Source organism: Onthophagus taurus, chromosome 3, assembly GCF_036711975.1.
Source record: "Onthophagus taurus isolate NC chromosome 3, IU_Otau_3.0, whole genome shotgun sequence".
NCBI lineage: Eukaryota > Metazoa > Arthropoda > Insecta > Coleoptera > Scarabaeidae > Onthophagus > Onthophagus taurus.
In genome coordinates, this window is record NC_091968.1 from 9,979,577 (window position 1) to 10,000,000 (window position 20,424).

Below are 20,424 nucleotides of genomic sequence, written 5' to 3' on the forward strand. Positions count from 1 at the left end.
TGGAAATTAAGCAGGATTTGCTTGGTTTACAAGAAGGGAGATAAATGCTGTGTAGTGAATTAAATAGACCAATAGCCATCATCAATAACTTTGCAAAGCTATTTGAACAAATTGTAGCATCCAAAATTAAATTCAACACTAAGGCACGAATGGCGGAATGTCAGCATGGTTTCCACAGAGGTAAATCTGCTAACACTAACCTACTAAGTTTTGCTCAATATTTATCTGCCACACTGGACCGTCGTGGACAAATTGATGTAGTTTACACTTTTATCACATTTATCACGGGCATTTGACTGTTTGGATCTTTGGTTGTTGACGATGAAACTGGAGAGATTTGGTTGCGATTGTAGACAGTACGTTGAACTGGGTGGTGTTTAATCTGGGTATATAAACGTAACTAGTGGCGTACCTCAGGGTTCCATTCTGGGCCTTCTACTATTTAATGTCTTTATGAACGATTTGCCCGCGTGCTTCACTACAGGTGCACTTCTTTACGCAGATGATTTCAAATTATTTATCACTACTGGTAGTGAACGAGACTGTTTATCGCTTCAGTTAGACCTGGACAGGCTTTCTATATGGTGTACAACAGATTGTTCCTAAATACATCCAAGTGTCAGGTGATGACATACAACCAGAAAAGGAACGTTGTGTACTATGACTATAGGATTGGGACGGATCATCTATCGAGTATTTCTACTGTGAAGAACCTTGGGATATGGTTTGATGCATTTTGACTTTTAGCGAACATATTAACAAAGTGTCGGCTAGTGCCCTTAAAACATTGGGTTTTGTTACTAGAAATAGCTTAGAGTTTGCAGACATCAAAACAGTAGCAAACTTGAATACTGCTATAACGTTTGGTCTCCGACTTTTTTGATATACATCGCCACCATAGAAAAGTACAACGTAAGTTCATTAAGCTAAGTTTCCACATGCACGGATCATCATAGCTGAATCATAGCTGAATTGGCAGAATGATAACTGAAATGATGAAGAAAACAGTTCCTAATTTTGACGAAACCTCCGGCAAAATCTTCGTAAATAGCATCAAGCACATCACACGTTTTGGCAAACGATACATATATTGCAAGGATGTAAAAGAATCTCCGGAGGCCAAAAATCTTAAAGTTGCTTGCAGTTTTACGTGAGCTCGAATCGCATCTATCATATGTATATGTTGTTTTTGTATTTTAGAGGATACTTGCCTCAACAAAAACATGAAACTCTTCAGTCAGTTAAATGATTAAAAAATGCTTCCTGATCTTTATGGCATAATTCTCTAATTAAAGTACTAGACGCACCTAGGTTATTTCTACGATCCACGATCTAACCCAGCAACTACGTTTTCGCTTTTTTTTGTTAATAACGTGTGCAGATTCAAGGAGCACATTTGGACTACCACATTGATGCCAGCGCGAAGTACATCACTTGACGCTATTTTTATGACTGTGCCAGTACACAATTATAACATTATATGGAAACAACTTCTGGCGCCATCTAATTGGCGCCACTAAACTTGCTTCGTACTGGTGCCAGTAATCCATGCATGTGGAAACTTAGCTTTAGATTCATACATTTTCTGGAGTTTGGTTACTATCCGCCTCGCGGTGAATTGAACTATCCGGCCTTATTAATATTCTGTGTTTTTGATGTAGTTACCCCAAGTCATGCTAATACTAACATAGGTTTTAATTCTCCCATTAATAATATATGTGTCTACTACTTTAATATTACTTTAAATTTTTCTGCGTACATTTCACTTTCAAAACTTAAGGTTTAACTAATATTATCCCAGTTTGGGAACAATGTATTTCCCTTGGGATCCGCATTGTTCCTGACATTTTTCAACGCTGTCCTGGCCTACAACAACATTTTCCTCATTATCCGTTAACATAATAATCACATGGTATCATGTTAACTTTCTTTGATGTAGTCGTTTTTGATATTGGCAAACAACATCACAACACCTCTTAACATTATTATTGATGCATCTCAACCCAACCTAACCAAACCGAACTCAACCCAACCCAACATGCCTAACATCACTCAACATTATTATTGATGCATCTCAACCTAACCTAACCCAACCCAACCCAAAAGAATAGAACTCCCCAAAGCTGACGAGTTCATATCAATACATTAAATCCCGCGCCTCGCCCGCAAGCAAACTCGGCGATTTGAGGCGAAATCGTTTCTTATATATCTTAGTAAAGATACAAAGTTTTTTATAAAAAGACGTTTATTCTCAAACCGCCGAGGTCGCTTACGGGCGAGGCGGTAGAATCTTCTAAGTGGACGATTTCGTGTTGAATAACCAAATCTAGCGAATCGCCCGCAAGCGACCTCGGCGATTTGAGCTAAAATCGCTCCTTATATATCTTAGTAAAGATACAAAGTCTCTTATAAGAAGACATTTATTTTAACCGCCGAGGTCGCATGCGGGCGAGGCGCTAGAATCTTCTGAGTGGACGATTTCGTGATGAATAACCAAATTTAGCGCCTCGCCCGCAAGCGACCTCGGCGATTTTAGCGGAAATCGTTCCTTATTATCTTAGTAAAGACACAAAGTTTCTTATAAGAAGACATTTATTGTCAAACCGCCTAGGTCGCTTGTGGATGAGGCGCTAGAATCTTCTGAGTGGACGATTTCGTGTTAAATTAAAAAATGTAGCGCCCCGCCCGCAAGCGACCTCGGCGATTTGAGTAGAAATCGTTTCTTATATATCTTAGTAAAGATACAAAGTTTCTTATAAGAAGACATTTATTCTCAAATCGCCGAGGTCGTTTACGGGCGAGGCGCTAGAATCTTCTAAGTGGACGATTTCGTGTTGAATAACCAAATGTAGCGCCTCGTCCGCAAGCGACCTCGGCGATTTGAGCTAAAATCGCTCCTTATATATCTTAGTAAAGATACAAAGTTTCTTATAAGAAGACATTTATTGTCAAACCGCCTAGGTCGCTTGCGGATGAGGCGCTAGAATCTTATAAGTGGACGATTTCGTGTTAAATTAAAAAATGTAGCGTCCCGCCCGCAAGCGACCTCGACGATTTGAGTAGAAATCGTTTCTTATATATCTTAGTAAAGATAAAAAGTTTCTTATAAGAAGACATTTATTCTCAAATCGCAGAGGTCGTTTACGGGCGAGGCGCTAGAATCTTCTAAGTGGACGATTTCGTGTTGAATAACCAAATGTAGCGCCTCGCCCGCAAGCGACCTCGGCGATATGAGGCGACATCGTTCCTTATATATCTTAGTAAAGATGCCAAGTCCCTTATAAGAAGACATTTACTTTCACTCCGCCGAGGTTGCTTTGCAAGCGATGCTCTGGACTTTATATATCAATACGAAATCGTCAGCTTTTGACGGCTCTAACCTCGGATTTGAGGCGAACCCGTTTTTTTTTTATCTTGGTAGAGATACAAAGCTTTTCCTAAAAAGATATTGACCTCTGCGATTTGAGGCCCACCTTTATATTAAAGGTGGGCCTTCCAAAGTGTTTTGGCGTCATTCTATATATTTTCCATCATCTAATGACATCTTCTCTGGTATTATTGAACATCATTACTAATACATCTCAATATTATTCCTGATAACCTTCAATATTATTATTATTATTATTATCGCTGGTCTTCCTCAGCATTCTGTATGGAATTCTTCTACATTATCCCTGGCATTTTCCAACTCTATACTGATATCTCCCAACATCTTGCGATATCATTCATAGCCTCATCAATGTTGTTTACGGCATTTCTGAACATCATCACTCAATATCTTTCCTACTACTTAGAACATCCACAACAGGGTTAGCCCTAGCATACTAAACTTTAGAGTCATCTGCCACTATGTCAAACATATCAAGAATCCTAACCGTTCGGTGCGATTTTTTAAAATATACGTGGTACAGATACAGGTTGAATATAAGAAATGATAAAGAATATTCGAAAGAATTCAAAATCTACCTGTAAATGAATCAGAAATCTTATAAAGCAACAACAAGAACTAACACTAGACCGAGAACTAGAAATTAACTAGATAATACTGTAGATAAATTCAAGTTATAATTAAGATTTTTTTTCGGTTCAATTGGCACATCGACACCTTCGACACGAACACCATCAAATCTGCGGGTTTAAAAGGGATAATTCCGTGTTCGTGATGTCCCAAACGAACCGAGGATCGGTTTTCGTGTGAATCGCTTTAAAATTTACGATTTCTGTTGGTTACAATGAAAAGAAAACATCTGGTTATAAGTTTGCATTAATCAACACAAAATTTCCTTCGAAGATTTTATTTCTTTACTTTACTCCATCATTTTTGTTAAGAGGAATAAAAAATAAGCTGACAGATGCAATGTAGCACGTGGATCAAGGATGGACGTTTCTGCAAAAAAACCCTCTAGAGTTAGTCTTAACATGCGGTGTCCACCCTAAAATTTCCCCCTATAACCGAGGAAACCGTCCATTGGTTTCCATTGGCCATTGGTGTTGTCGAAGGGGTTCGAGAACTTACTCATACTCTTCGTATTTTTTTGCTAAAAAGCAAAATGGAGTACAAATTATTCTTCTTAAATTAATTGTATATTGGTCAATTTTATAGTACAACAGCTGTTGATCGATTCGAGGACCACACTCAATAATTACCGAATAGAATAGACAAAACGGCTTTATAGGGCTTATGTTTCGTTGGTAAACAGAAAATCGAGCCAAAAAAATCTACCCTGTAATTTAAAGACGGAACTAGGCGTGGAACGAAGCTAGATTAAAAGACGACTTAAAAGCAAAAAAAAAGTTCGCCTATTGTTGGATAATTTCGCAAATTTAATGGTACGATTTTATGACATTTCCTTTTCTTCTTTTAATTTCAGCAAGCTTCAAAAAGGAAATAAATTTAAACGGTTTTTTTTAAGATCCCAATTAAAATTCTTTTTGGTTACCCTTTTAGATTTTTTTTTAAATTAAGGGGTTAACTTAAAGACAACGATCGAACTATTTAATCCTACACCTGCCCTTCCTTCTTGTACGCGTGTATTAAGGGTTGGAATTAACCCCTTATTTTTTAAAACCGTCTTATTACACCACCTGTCATTTTAAGTTTTAGTAAGTTTTTAACGGATCAAATTATAATTTCAAAAAAAAATACAAATTTCTTTGAATAGATTATCATCGATGGCGAGTATAAGGGGTGGTCAGTGAAGAAAAAAAATTTTTTTTTGTTGAAAAGGACATCGACAAAAGGATTTTTTTCCTCACCCCGTAAAATGCGGCCGGCTGCCGTTCGGTTGCAAAAGTACCCTTTTATACCCCTCGGACCAGGTCCAGCGCCGTAGCACCGCAGGACGCAATAAATAACGTTCGGGAATGGACAGGGACGGCCCCGTTTCACGCAATGAACGAACAAGCAGGGGGCTGCTTTTCGAAGCCGAAACGGCATGTGTTTCGCACAAATTTCTCTTCTGTCCTCGCGCGCCATCTTCGAATAAACCCCCAACGTGACGGAAGAACCCAAACGTGTTTTGATACTCTTGATGATGTCTCTTGGGATTTAAGAAAGTTTTTAGATAAAAATAATATAGGAAACGGGTGTTTCTTTTAATCTTTTAATTTTTATCTTAAAAGGAAATTTGGGGTGGACTCAATTCGTTGTTTTTAATGTTTCTTATCAGTTTTTGCGTTGGAGGATGTGGAAGCAGGTGTTTTTTTTTGTTTTCGTTTAATCTAGATAAGAAAATGAGCTAATTTCACGCCCTAAGCGTTAAAACTTAACCAACTTAAAACCAACTAAAAAAGTTTTTAGTTATAAAAAATTCTTTTTGGGGCATTTTTTACTTGCTTACAGATTGAATGTATCAAAAACCGATTTGTCATCTTTATCCGGCAATTTAGGTTACAATAATCCTTTATCCCTGTACCATTTACAGGTAGTTAAACCCTTACAAAAGGATCGTAACCCTTCCATAATAAGCGGCGTGATGTCATCGATACGCGACGAGAACAATTTCTACCTGAAAATGTAACAAAAGAAGTTAGTGTATAAGAAAAGGGGTTAGATTTTAGCATTTTTAACCACAACATTAAGGGATGCAATAAAAAAAGTAGCCACCCTTTTTAAGAGACACTTAAACATTAAAAAAATGGTTTAAATTTATTTTTACCTGAAATATTATAAGAAATGGACAAAAAAAGTAAAAGATGGGGTTAGATTTTTGTGGGCAAACTTTTAAAAAGTTAAAAAGGAGAGGTAGTAAAAAATACCACGCTGTGAAAGGGCAGAAAAGGGACAAGAGGGGTGTCATAAATATAATTTTTTTTTGGCGCGTCGAGCGTTTTAATTTTTGCAAAAAAGAAGACGTTCTGAAATGGGAGCGTAAAATTTTAAGTGGAAAATCGAACTCTAACTTCTTTATTCCGAGTTTTTTGTTTTTATTTTTGGGATCCAAAGAATTCTATTTACATTTCATATCTCAGGCTTGATTTTAATAAAATCTATAAGATTTTTTGATTGAATGACTTTTGTAGGGGTGCTGTACAAAGTATTTAATATCCTTTATCATTAACTTTGATCTCCACCACTGTATATCCTGTATATTAGTTAATGTTTGTATGGTACATTCTGTTTTCCCTAAGAGCTGGAAGACGTCTTTAGTCAAGCCTCTCCCTAAGATATCAAACCCTGTAGAGGCGAAGGACCTTAGACCAATTCACTTACTGCCCCATTTTAACTCTAAAGTTATTGAAAAAATTATCTTTAAGCAGCTAAATGAATACGTTCAAGTAAATGACATTGCTAGAATGTCAGTCGGGATTTCGTCAGGGACATAGCACCACTACAGCCTTGTTAAAAGTAAATTCAGTTGTAGTATTGTTGGATTTTAGTATAGCATTCGAGACTGCTCGTAATGTGTTGTGTTCGGCATTGCGGTACATGGGGATTGCGAGTGAGCTGCGACAGCTACTTCGAAGTTATCTTACTGGTAGATCACAAGTTGTGAATACTGATAGATGCCTATCGGAACCTAGACCCATTAATAGAGGGGTTCCACAGGCTAATATCTTGGACCCACTACTATTTTCGTTATATACTTCCATGTCAGTTGAGGCATGCAGATTATCATATGAACGGTATATATCGCTTGAACTATGGAATATGAAGACGCTTTTCGCAGGTTGCATGAGGATTTGAATAGTGTTAACAATTTTCCATTAATGATATCCAGTGATGATGCTGTTTGTGGGTGGATGTGAGACATTGGCGGAACATGTACAGCTAAAGATCGGAGGAGTCCCGATACCATTGGTTGCTGATACAAAGTATTTGCAAATTTCGAAATACGTTTCTAGTTCATACTTATAATTGCGAAAACTATTTCCCTTCAGAAATGTGTTACTTTTGCGCTTGAAGAGGCTGTTATGAGTCACTTGTTCTATCGCAATTTACTTATCTGACACCTGTCTATAATGCATGTTTGGGCAGTGCTGATTGTTGAAAATTCTTGTTTACGCTACATATGCGGAATTCGTAAGATTGAGCATGTGTAACATGTACAATGGTTAAATAGGCGCAATAGACGAAAATTACAATGCTTGTCCCTGTAGTATAAGATACTCGCTTTTATGTAAGTCACCTCGATATCTCTATAAACTAATTAAATTTGGGACAGATATACATGATTAACACTCGAGGCCGCCTTTCTCCACCAGCTTACAGTTTTTCAACGGTCATTCTTATATCAAATTTATGCGATGTTTAATGGGATCAGCGATGATATAAAACAACTTTCACATGCGCAGCTTAAGAGAAGTGTTTTCCAGTCATTGTTTTAACAGCAGTGTGATCTCAGAGGTTAGATGCTAAGTTGTTGCTGTTTGCAAACGTTTGACGTGAGGAACATCGAGTTATAATTTTATGTTTTGCAAAAATTCATTCAATTTAAATTTATTTGTTTTGGGTTTGTTTTGTTACATGGCGTTAGATTTAGCACCTACTGATAGCTGGATCTCGCTCACTGAAAAATATTTATTTTGCTTCATCTTTGTATTATGATAGTGTTTAAGGCGTTTATGATTATTATATTACATTCATGTCCGAATTTTGGTCTTTATCATTCTTGGCACATCATCATATTCGTCTACCAACATCAATAACTTATTACTTATCCAACATAAAGATCTCTTATCATAATCATAATTCCGTTGTGAATGCAGCTGTTATAGTTGATGTGCGAAGGTTTCCATTTCGGCATCAGTTCCGGTGTATTACAACCTTTTTCCAATTTAAAGGCGCAAGTTTAATCATCCCTCTCAAGTACCTACACTATCAGAAACTTAACTATAAAAACTCGACTCGCTGTTTGCATAGTTCTGTTGAACCTAATTCAGATGATTAAACTAAACTTAACACTTAGAGACATGAACCAAAAAAACAAAATGTAGGGAACGAATGGTTTTTAACAAAAATTATAATTTTGAAATCATTTACACACTAAGTTATTCTACAGGTGTTTTAAAATTAGGATCCTAGAACGACGTTTCAATTAATCCTGTATGCCGACTAAATAACCAGCATTTAACAAAAGGCTAGATATTGAATATGAAATTAGACATTTTTATCTACAGTTTGCTGAAAAAATCATGAAAATTGAACGAAAAATAAAAAATTAACACATTTTAAACTTTACCAAATATTAGCTTGTTGCGGTTTTTTTTGCACCTAAGTGTAGATTGCGATGTCAGCTCGAGGATGGTGTACAATACACGGAGCACGGCGATGTTAATCTAGAATTCAAAATGTGTTTTTGGTGTTCTTAAACAGCAATATTCTGGGGTATTGTGTTTGCGGGCTTGACCAGAGTTTACTGTTAAGAATAAAACCATTCCAGAATCTTTCATTGCCGCAGCATTTCTGCATTTTCTTGCTGAGTGGTAGGTTTACAGACTTTCTTCCAAGACTTCGAGAGCAGCTATCTTGTATTCTGCACGCTTCACCCATCTAGTCATTATGAAAAAACTTTGCAATATAATTTTGGTGTTCTGAAACAGCAATATTCTGGGATATTGTGTTAGTTCTAGTTTTAATTCTTATGCAGCGCTAAACCAAGAACTAGAATCATTCGGGTTTAGCCGTCTGAAGGCGCACAGCTAAACCCGAATGTTTCTAGTTCTAGGTATAGTGTTAGTTCTACATAGTAACAGTGCTAGTGTAAAACTAGAACTAACATATTTGGTTCAAGTCACTCATCCGTAGATTAGCTTTAAAAACGCAGCTTTCTTGTATTCTGAGCGTTTAAGCCATCTAGTCATTACGGTAAAAACATTACAATAGGATTTTGGTGTTCTTAAACCGCAATATTCTGGGTATTGTGTTTGCGGACTTGACCAGAGTTTATTGTTAACAATAAAACCATTCCTGAATCTTTCATTAACGCTAGATTTCAGCATCTTCTTGCTGCGTGGTAGGTTTACAGACTTCCAAGACTTCGAGAGCAGTTTTCTTGTATTTTGAGCGTATAACCTATCCAGTTATTACGGAAAAACTTTGCAATAGGAGTTTGGTGTTCTTAAACAGCAATATTCTTGGGTATTGTGTTTGCGGGCTTGACCAGCCTTTACTGTTAACGATAAAATCATTCCAGAATCCTTCATTAACGCAGGATTTCAATATCTTCTTGTTGCGTGGTAGGCTTACAGACTTTCTTCCAAGACTTCGAGAGCAGGTTTCTTGTATTATGAGCGTTTAACCCATCTAATCATTACAGAAAAACGTTGCAATAAGATTTTGGTGTTCTTAAACAGCAATATTCTTGGGTATTGTGTTTGCGGGTTTGACAAGAGTTTAATGTTAATACCAAAACCATTCCAGAATCTTCTATTAACGCAGGATTTCACCATCTGCATTCTGTGTGGTAGGTTTACAGACTTTCTTCCAAGGCTTTCATAACAGCTTTCTTGTATTCTGCGTATTTAACCCATAGTCATTGCGGAAAAACTTGGAAATAGGATTTTCGTGTTCCTAAACAACAATAATCTGGGGTATTATGTTTGCGCGCTTGACTAGAGTTTCCTGTTAACAATAAAGCTATTCCAGAATATTTCGTTAACGCAGGATTTCAGCATCTTCTTCCCGCGTGGTAGGTTTACAGACTTCCTTCCCAGACTTCGAGAGCAGCTTTCTTGTATTTTGAGCGTTTAACCTATCTAGTCATTACGGAAAAACTTTGCAATAGGAGTTTGGTGTTCTTAAACAGCAATATTCTTAGGTATTGTGTTTGCGGGCTTGACCAGAATTTACTGTTAACGATAAAACCACTCCAATATCCTTCATTAACGCAGGGTTTCAGTATCTTCTTGCTGTGTGGTAGGTTTACAGACTTTCTTCCAAGACTTCCAGGGCAGGTTTCTTGTATTGTGAGCGTTTAACCCACCTAATCATTACAGAAAACCTTTGCAATAGGATTTTGGTGTTCTAAAAGAGTAATATTCTGGGGTATTATGTTTGCGGGCTTGAGCAGCGTTGACTGTTAGCAATAAAACCATTCCAAAATCTTCCATGAAGACAGGATTTCAGCATTTTCTTGCTGCGTGGTAGGTTTACAGACTTTCTTCCAAGACTTCGAGACTTGCTAGTCTTGTTGTTGTTATGGGAAGCGATAGATAGTCGTCGAAACATACAGGGAGATACTTGGGGCAACTTCTTAGCTTGCTGAAATTATAATATCAAATTTGAATTAAAAATTTTCTTTGTGTTCGTAAAGCTGCTTAATTATTTTGAACTTTATATAACATATAAAATTAATGTATTGAGATAATGATATCTTATACTATTGAAAGTTTTGAAAAGTGTTAAAAGAAAGATTAAAAAATTTATTTCTAAATTAAATAAAACTGAATTCTCACCTTTACCTAATATCTAAAAGGCTACCATTTTCGGATTCCACCCCCTAACAAAAAGAATAAAGGTAAAAATAGGCTCCTCTCTATCGGCTTTAGTCCATTAATCTTAGCAGGTCACTTCGCCAAATCATTAGGAGACAGAAAAATTATTATTTCGGCTATTGTTTGAGACGCTCCCCGTGTGGTATATGGACCAGGGAAGTTAAAAGAAAAAAGAAGGAGCGGGTATCGTTACGTTTTGAAAGGCGCCGCCGGCGGGTCGTTTTTAAAAATTAAAAAGCGCCCCGTAATTTAGGTACTTTTAACCAATTTTTGAGTCCCTTCCGGAGTTAAAAACCTCCTTCGTCCGACGATATAAATTTCCGTGTCGCTTTTCCGCGTTCTCCGTTCCCTCGATAATGGGGTTTTCTGGAGTCTCGAAGCTTTCTCTTAAAAGTCGCGAAATTATTTATCAGCTTTTAGTGTATTATGTAGAACGAGAGTTGCGACGCCCTCCTCTTCGTTTTCCTTCATCTCCCCTTTTTTTCTGTAGCCCTTTTGAGAGAGAGCAGGAGTTTCTGCGCCATTTTTGTTTAATCGATATTATACCCCCAGGTTTTCCCTCCCTTCCCCCGCGAACGTTCGAAATTAACGTAGAATTTTTTGGTCTAACAAAAAAAAATCATCTCGATTTTCATATACATGAGATATTTGATACTTCTGGCGCTTTCGATTTCTATGGAAAAAACCACAAAAGATATACGGAAGTCCTCGAGTTTTAGGTAAAAAAAGAACGGTGCGGCACAAAAGGTCATCGAGAATTGCAAAACATGTGTAGGACGTGAACAAAGACCAAGTTCGGCCGCTACTACCTAAAGATGTGTATTTGCACAGAACACGTTGTGGGTCATCTACAGGAATTGGGCAAAAAATCATTTAAAATCGCACAATGATCGAATTTCACGGTGGGTGTAGGTATTTTTTTGTTGGAGATAAAAAATGATCTAAAATAGTCGAAAAATTTCTTCTTCCTTCAAGTTCCTTGGGAAAAACTATTTTTTTTCCGGGTTTACTGACCCGTAGTGCGAAATTTACCATTAGCGATGGTCAGTTTTGCTTTAGTTAAGAGAAACCGATCGAAAATAACTTCTCGAACACCATATGGGTTTAGTTTTCAACGCTTTAAGAGATATTTAATGACTTTTGTATTGTGTTAACATTTCCTATTACCTTTCTATTCTCGATTTTTTTTTATCATCTATTACGAGATTTGAAATTATATTAATTCGTTAGCAATTTTCTTTTTTCTGGTAATTTCTCGTGTTATAGATGCATTTATATTTCACTTAAGATGCAATATACAAAAATATATTTCCATAGAAACCAGGGCGTACCTATTTACTTTGTCCCACATAAAATGCAACATGTCAATATAATTTAAGCATAAAATATTCCTATGTTAGAATTCCTATTTATTTATTATTTTATTATTCTTATTTTATTCCTAGACGCGTTACATATTTTTATTGAACTAAAACTAGAACTAACACTAGACCTAGAACTAGAAACATTCGAGTTTAGCCGTACGTCTCTCAAGATGTTAGTTCTAGGTCTAGTGTTAGTTCTAGTTTTACACTAGCACTATCACTAGAACTAACACAAGACCTAGAACTAGAATCATTCGGGTTTAGCCGTCTTAAGAGATGCACGGCTAAACCCGAATGTTTCTAGTTCTAGGTCTTGTGTTAGTTCTAGTGATAGTGCTAGTGTAAAACTAGAACTAACACTAGACCTAGAACTAGAATCATTCGGGTTTAGCCATCTTAAGAGATGCACGGCTAAACCCGAATGTTTCTAGTTCTAGGTCTAGTGTTAGTTCTAGTTTTACACTAGCACTATCACTAGAACTAACACAAGACCTAGAACTAGAATCATTCGGGTTTAGCGGTCTTAAGAGACTTGTGGCTAAATCCGAATGTTTCTAGTTCTAGGTCTTATGTTAGTTCTAGTTTTGCATTAGCACTGCCACTAGAATTAACACAAGACCTAGAAGTAGAATCATTCGGGTTTAGCCGTCTTGAGAGACGCACGGCTAAAACCGAACGTTTTTAGTTCTAGGTCTAGTGTTAGTTCTAGCTTTGTTTCTTATGCAGCGCTAGACCAAAAACTAGAATCATTCGGATTTAGCCGTCTTAAGAGACGTACGACTAAGCCCAAATGTTTCTAGGTGTAATGTTAGTGACAGTGTAAGTGTAAAACTAGAACTAACACTATACTTAGAACTAGAATCAGAGTTATCATAAGGACGTCATCTTTTCCAAGCAAAACTTTTCCTTTGCAAAACTACCCAATGTCTGTACTATTAAGCAAGCTATGTTGCATTTCATGTGGGACAGTGCAAGTTCATAGTAGTTTCGTAACTATGGTTACTGCATTCATATACAGGGTGACTGGTACATAAACGTGAATATTGAAATACGTTGTTCTAGAACTCACTTGTAATTGATTAAGCTACATATGCCTTATAGAAAAGTTAATAATTTAGAAAATATTTCAATTTTTTGCTTTTTGTACAAGTTCAGTACATACTCTTACAAATCTTGAAATTTGGAGAGTAATAATAGTTTCTTTGGCAATGTATCGACTTCTCTGGATAGATTACATCCTAATACACATTTAAAGTCAAGAAATACTGTAAATATTTCGATGGTTTAAAAATACAGGAAGTGAAATATTCGGTTTTTAAGTTAATTTTCAAACAAAGTGTTTATTCATGAGCGTCTATTTCAAAATTTCGATGATACATTCAGCATACAAATTATTGTAAAAACTTCTCTGTTTTGTTACCTTTCGAATGAGGTATGAAGCATGGCAAAATGTCTTTCCAATTAGCCAATAATAAGATAACAATTGGTGCGAGCACAATTTTGACAACCTACTCAATGTGAATAAAATTCAAAATCGATTACACCTGCGGTTGAAATTCAATTTATTAATGGTTAACAACCATCGGTTAAACAATTTCAATACTAGGGATGAATTAATAGAGAGAATCCAAAATGAAGCAAATGTTTTAAGAACTACTATTACAAATAAAATAACAAGGTCGGAAATAAGAAAAAGGGCTCAAACATGTATTAGGAATAAAGGTGCAGTTTTTGAAGCAGACTTGTAATTGGACCCCCTCTTGACGGTAAGGTTTTTTCCAGTTGGTTCCTTATTGCAAATTGTGTTTCGCGCTGAGTTTTTTTGAGTTAGAAGTTATGTCACATGATTGTGTTAATTTTTTTTTTAATGTTAGTTGCTTAATTTTTTATGGTTGTCTGAATTAACGTTATGTTTTAGTTCCAATAAGCAACAATAAATAGTAGGTGTAATCGATTTTGACTTTTATTAACTTTGGGTAGGTTGTCAAAATTGTATTTGCCCCACTTGTTATCTTATTATTGGGTAATTAGAAAGACATTTTGCCATGCTTAATACCTTATTCGAAATGTAAGAAAACAGAGAAGTTTTTACAATAATTGGTACGCTAAATGTATTATCAAAATTTTGAAATAAACGCTCGTAAAAGAACACATTATTTAAAAATTAACTTAAAAATCGAATATTTCACACCCTATATTTTTAAAGCATCGAAATATTTAAAATGTTTTTCAACTTAAAATGTGTATTAGAGTGTAATCTATCCAGAGAAGTCAATACATTGCCAAAGAAACTATTATTACTCTCTAAATTTCAAGATTTGTAAGAGTATGTACTGAACTTGTACAAAAAAACAAAAAATTGAAATAACTCCTAACCTATTCAGCTTTGTATAAGGCATATTTGGCTTAATCAATTACAAATGAGCTCTAGAACAACGTATTTCAATATTCACGTTTATGTACCAGTCACCTGTATTGCGAGTTATATGAAATTAACGGTATATATCTTACAATTTTTGGTAGCTATTAACAATGATATAAATGATTCTGTTCCGAGTCTTGTCGTCATCAGTCTTCATCTGCTACGATTAAGGATTTAGTTTTAGTTGACAAAAAAACTGAATTGTATACATACATAGGGTAGATTGAGTCTGCGCAATTTCCAACAACAACAAAAGCTCAGATTGTGCTTCTTAAACGAGGGATACATTCTAGAAAAGTTGCTATAGGACTTACAAGTTCATGGTCTTCTCTTCTTTTAATTCTGAAGGCTGTTGTAGCTTTAACCATTTTAGAAATACCAATTGAATCTTCCAACAAGACTCCACTCGTTATCTAAAAAAAATCATGACGCAATAAATATTTATTTACATTCTCCTTCCTTTACTCCTCCAATAAAAACATAACAAAAAGTTAAATAAAAAGATAATAAATAAATAGAAACCACTATTTATCTATTTATAACCCACAGCAGGGTTTATCCTTTGACGAAAAAAGGGGTAGGTACATAACGGGCCAATTACCAACAGGCCTTTTCGGTCGGGGTTAACTACCGTAAAATAGGAACTATTACAACCCTTTATACGTCCACAAAAGGACCACTTTCACCAACCCCTTTATTCTAAATCCATCCTTAAAGGGTAAAAACAACAAATTCTCTTGTTAATATCAATGAAAATACATCAAAAATTTGAAAATGCAAAAATCGGTTAAAACCGGACTTCCTATAGAAACTCTTCACAAAAGCCCTTCTCACCCTATTATCAAAGGGGGTACAGATCTGCACAAAAATCGTTTTTCGACGAAACCGATACTCATTCGAATACGATTTTGCGCAAAGTTGCATATATTTACGATTATAATGGATTTTTTTTTCTCATAGTTGCAGCTGCTTCATTTATTTGATGATATTCACCACTTTCTACCCCTCTTTTTTCTTACTTCCTCTTTCCAAACCAAAAACGACACATTCAAAACATTCAACTACATCGATTGTTCTTAAAAATATTTACCGTTAACTCGGCACGCAAATTCCAGTGTCTTTTGAACCAAGACAGATTTATGCCGGTTATTCGCAAAAGGGACTAAAGTTTTTTTTTATTGTTACGCAACTCCAACCTGCCGAGAACAAGACCTTTCAGATACGCTTGTTTTAGCCCCCCCATTGAGAAATGTCTCAAAAATAACATTTTTGAATATTTTGCAAAAAGTTGAAATAACCCTGGCCTCAATACCCCACAAAAAAAGGAGACAAAAAAAGAACAAGATATCTCTTAAAAGTGTAAAAACACGTGTGCCTTCTAAGAATCGCCGTTTTTCCATCGAATTTAACCTTTGTTGTTATTACAAAACCATCGAAAACTATCATTAATATCCCAAACGGAATTCTATAGTAGGATGTCTTACATCATTAACGCAAAGTTTACTTTGGTAAACGATTTTTGGACACTTCGGGTGGATCTCTGCCGTCAGAAAAGAAGTGAAAGGGGTTTTGCGAATGTGACCTGAACCGAAATTTCTAAAGGACGCCCAACAAAAGCGCTCGTAAAGTGTCCAAAAACTCCTTCTTATTTAACGTTTATGTTACGTGAAACCCTGGCAGCTACCGGATGATAGATTTATGTCTTGAGTCCAGGTTTATACCGTAAAGAAATTCCCGTTTCTTCGAATCTTCAAGACGCACGAAGGGAAAAGGAAGAGGAAAGGTCACATGTGGGTTTCCGGTGTGTGGCTTTTTGGGTCGCACACTTGAAAGAGGGTTAAACACGTGAAGGATAAATTCCAAAAACTAAAAACAAATATTAAAATGACGATTTTTGTAGTTTTAAATAAAAGAATAAAATTTCAACCTTGAAAGTAAAACCGTGCGACGTCACACGAGTTCCCGACCTGCTTCAACAAGTCCTTAGTTGCATACGTAAAGGAACACGTGTGTCTCCTCCGCCTGTCTGTCTCTGGGCACCCTGAAAATGAGGAAGTCGATATTCACAACTTTTTTTTCTCTTTTCGGACCGATTCTTTTTTACATTCAAATTTAAATAGATTTACCACAAAACTGTTTTGATCTGAACCATCAAAACCCTTTCTATTCCCCGACAAAAACCTGGGTGTTAGTGTAGTAAACATCCCTCCACTTGAGCGCACTTGAAAAGGTGTTTTTAACACGCTCAGTAACGTTACGGACCAAAGGATTAGTAATCTCACACTGCTACTGTGTCCCTTAAACTTCTAAAAATCCTTTTTTTTTTTCTTGTAAGCAAAAGAAAGAGTTGGTGGTTGTCGCAATTTGTGCTTACGCTTGAAATAAGATCAAAGCCAATCGCGCAATCTTAGTCTTTGAATACGGTGGTGATTCTTTTGTGCACAAATTCTTCCGTATAGACATTCTTTCGTATACAAATTCTTTCTTAGACGAAAAAAGTCTCTTTAATCCTTACACCTGGAGCTTTTAAGGTTAACACCTTTATCTAAAAGAAAAGTGTAAAAAAGTTATTCAATATATTGATTTAGTGTTTTGATACTACTGTTTTGAGGATATTTATGGATATTTAATTTTTTTTCACAATTACGAAAATTATAACTGACATTTCATAATTTTTGACAATTAAATAAATGTATCATTAGCGACATCTATAACCGAAAAATAAAAAGCGCAAATTATTAATTTTTAAAGTGGAAGATTTGATGAATCATTATTTTTCTTTAAATTAATTTTATTTATATAATGTTAATATTTTTAAGTTAAAATTATGAATAATTATTAATTTTAATTTGATATTAACGAAAGCAGCGCCAGCTATAATCGTAGGGTAAAATTTTTTTTGACAATTGTAGCTAACTTCAATTTGTTTTGTTTAGTTCGTTTAGTTTCGGCGTGAGGTTCTACACCGAATTGAGGTTAATTCTAGAAAATTCCTCATACCTCCGTTAATAATCAACAAAATGTCGAGTTTTTCACGTTTCCAACGTTTGCTACGCTTAGGCCGAACTCTTACTCTCAGCCAAACTAACAGAAGAGTCTTAAATCAAAATGTCTTGAAACATGCTGCGTCTCCGCAAGGTAAATTTTTTGTAGGTTATGTTTTACTAATTTTGAATTTTTTAATCAAAAATAAATAAAGAATCGTTTAATATTTATTGAGATCATTAAAAATTGATTTATTAACTCAATATTTAATTAATTAATAATTTATAATAAAATAATGACAGATTAGTAGCGCCATCTATTGAGAAATTATTTTTTAATAATTTATTTTGTGATTTTAGCCAATTTAATAGCAAGATTATTCAGTGCTAATGCAGAACCCAATCCTGAACATCATTCGATCATTAAAGATACTGAAAAAACAATTGGCTCCTCATCAACTCATGAATTTCAAGCTGAAACGCGAATGTTATTGGACATCGTCGCGCAATCGTTATACTCAGAAAAAGAGGTTTTCGTACGCGAATTAATCTCAAACGCAAGCGATGCATTGGAGAAATTTCGATATTTAAGCCTATCTGGGACTGTCGAAGGTTTACAAGATACCGATCGAAAATTAGAAATTCATATTTCTACAAATAAACAAGAACGAATATTAACGATTCAAGATACTGGTATAGGAATGACCAAAGAAGAAATGTTATCAAATTTAGGTGTAATTGCTCGATCTGGATCTAAACAGTTTATTGAAGGATTAAAAAAGAAATCAGCTACGGGGGAAAACACCCAAAAAATTATTGGGCAATTTGGAGTTGGATTTTACAGCGCGTTTATGGTTGCAGATAAAGTTGAGGTTTATTCAAAATCGGCGATTAGTACGCAAGGTTATAAATGGTCATCTAAAGGGTAAAAATTAATTTTTAGAAATTACAGTGTAATTTAAGAATCATCATGTCGCTTAAAGATTGAGAATTCTTTTTTAATCGACGGGAAATCACTCAAATAAGCCGTTACAAATAAAAGAAAATTGCGGAAAAGTGTAAAACTTACCGAAAAATCACTTTAAAGTTTCGACGTGACGTCACTTTTTGTGACGTCATCGACCCTATAACCATATACAGTGTGTTAATTAATTATTGTATCCGACGTCATCATTGCAAGTATGCAACCAACATCACAGTATGGCAAATCGCGTATTACAATTAACACACTGTACAGGGTGTCCAAATTTCGATGGGTTTGCAGGGTATCTCAGTTATTATGAAAGATAGAAAGTTGCGGCTTTCGCGAACCTGAGCTACATTTTTGCGAAACTTACAATGGCGCAAACTAAATTTTCATAGCCCTCTTCGTTTTTGATATACAGGGACTGTTTGAAATTTACGATTTTCAGACACCTCCCTGTATCTTGGCTATCCGGAAACTTAGTAAAAAAGTAAAAACGGTTTCTAATAGATTTTTTCACGTGGAATCCAAGGGTGCACGTAGAATTTTTCTAGTCATCACGGTTTTTGAGTTATAAACACAACTCAAATACTGAATACTGAACTTCTAAAATACTTAAGTGTTTATAACTCATATAACTATCAGTGTCTGAGGCTCTTTTTATAAGAAACTTAATGGCGCAAACCGCATATCGATATCTCTTACGGTTTTAGAGATACAGGATGTTTTCAAAAAAGCGCATTTTCGAAAAGTCGTCATAACTTTTTTCTTATTGAAAAATCTTCCTTTCTGTGAAAACATTTCCTACGCAACTTTTCATGTAGAATTCGATGAAATAAGTTAGCTTTCCCTCAAAGCTATATTTTAGTACTTACTGACATAAAAATGATTTTTTTTAATGTAACACCCTATATATTTTTGCAAATTCAACGAGAGCATAAAATTTCCTTTCCAAAAATATAGCACACTTTATATCTCGTTCAAGTCTTCTTTGAAATACTGGCTATCCTTCAAAAGTGGCTCACCCCCATATTTTTTTTTATTATTAGTGATATAAGAAAACCATTTGGAATGCATAATTAGGCTGTTAAAACGGATTATTACGACATGAAATCATTCTCTTTGTACTTCCGGTTATACCGGAGTGAGTACTAACTTCCCTATTTTTTAAATCTATAATTTTTTTTTCTTCAGTTGGGTAGACAGTATAATTTCACATAACTTTTACTTGAAAAAATTTTCACGACCGCTTATAATTTTTGAAAAAAAAATATTTTCGTTATTTTTTAACGTTTTAGTACCTTCGGAAAATGTATTACAACTTTTGACGCATAGTAGCTAGGTTTAATAGTATAAACTACGCTATGTCCCTCTTGATTTGCTCTTTCTTGAGCAGTGATCACTGCTATGCTTTAGTCAGTGGTTCTTTTTTAATAATGGTGTAAATTAACAGTTGTATTAAATTAGTTTTAAAAGAAAAACGCGATCAAACAATTAAGTTTAATTCAATTATTTTTGATCTTTTATTTTTTCTTTATTTTTTGTTCTTTTATACTAAATGTTCTGTAGCTGATAGGAACTTACAATGTACAATATCCATTGTACATATAATTTGGATTGTTTACTTTATTTTGGTTAAAACCATCCAGGTCACCTGACCTCACACCTTTAGGTTCTTTTTATGGGGCAAAATCAAAAATGAGCTGTATAATACACCAGTAAGGTCTCGTGAGGCATTAGAAAATAAATCGAGTT

General features: G+C 35.2%; 1 protein-coding gene across 1 annotated transcript in view; it reads left to right on the forward strand.

The window, feature by feature from the left end:
• Window positions 1–20,424, forward strand: part of LOC111423062 (TNF receptor associated protein 1) — a 46,781-nt gene that overhangs the window by 14,770 nt on the left and 11,587 nt on the right. The window contains exons 3-4 of the mRNA XM_071194820.1: window positions 17,658–17,859; window positions 18,066–18,630. Coding sequence (XP_071050921.1) covers window positions 17,742–17,859; window positions 18,066–18,630 — 683 coding nt within the window. The 5' untranslated portion in view covers window positions 17,658–17,741. The remainder of the gene's footprint in view (window positions 1–17,657; window positions 17,860–18,065; window positions 18,631–20,424) is intronic.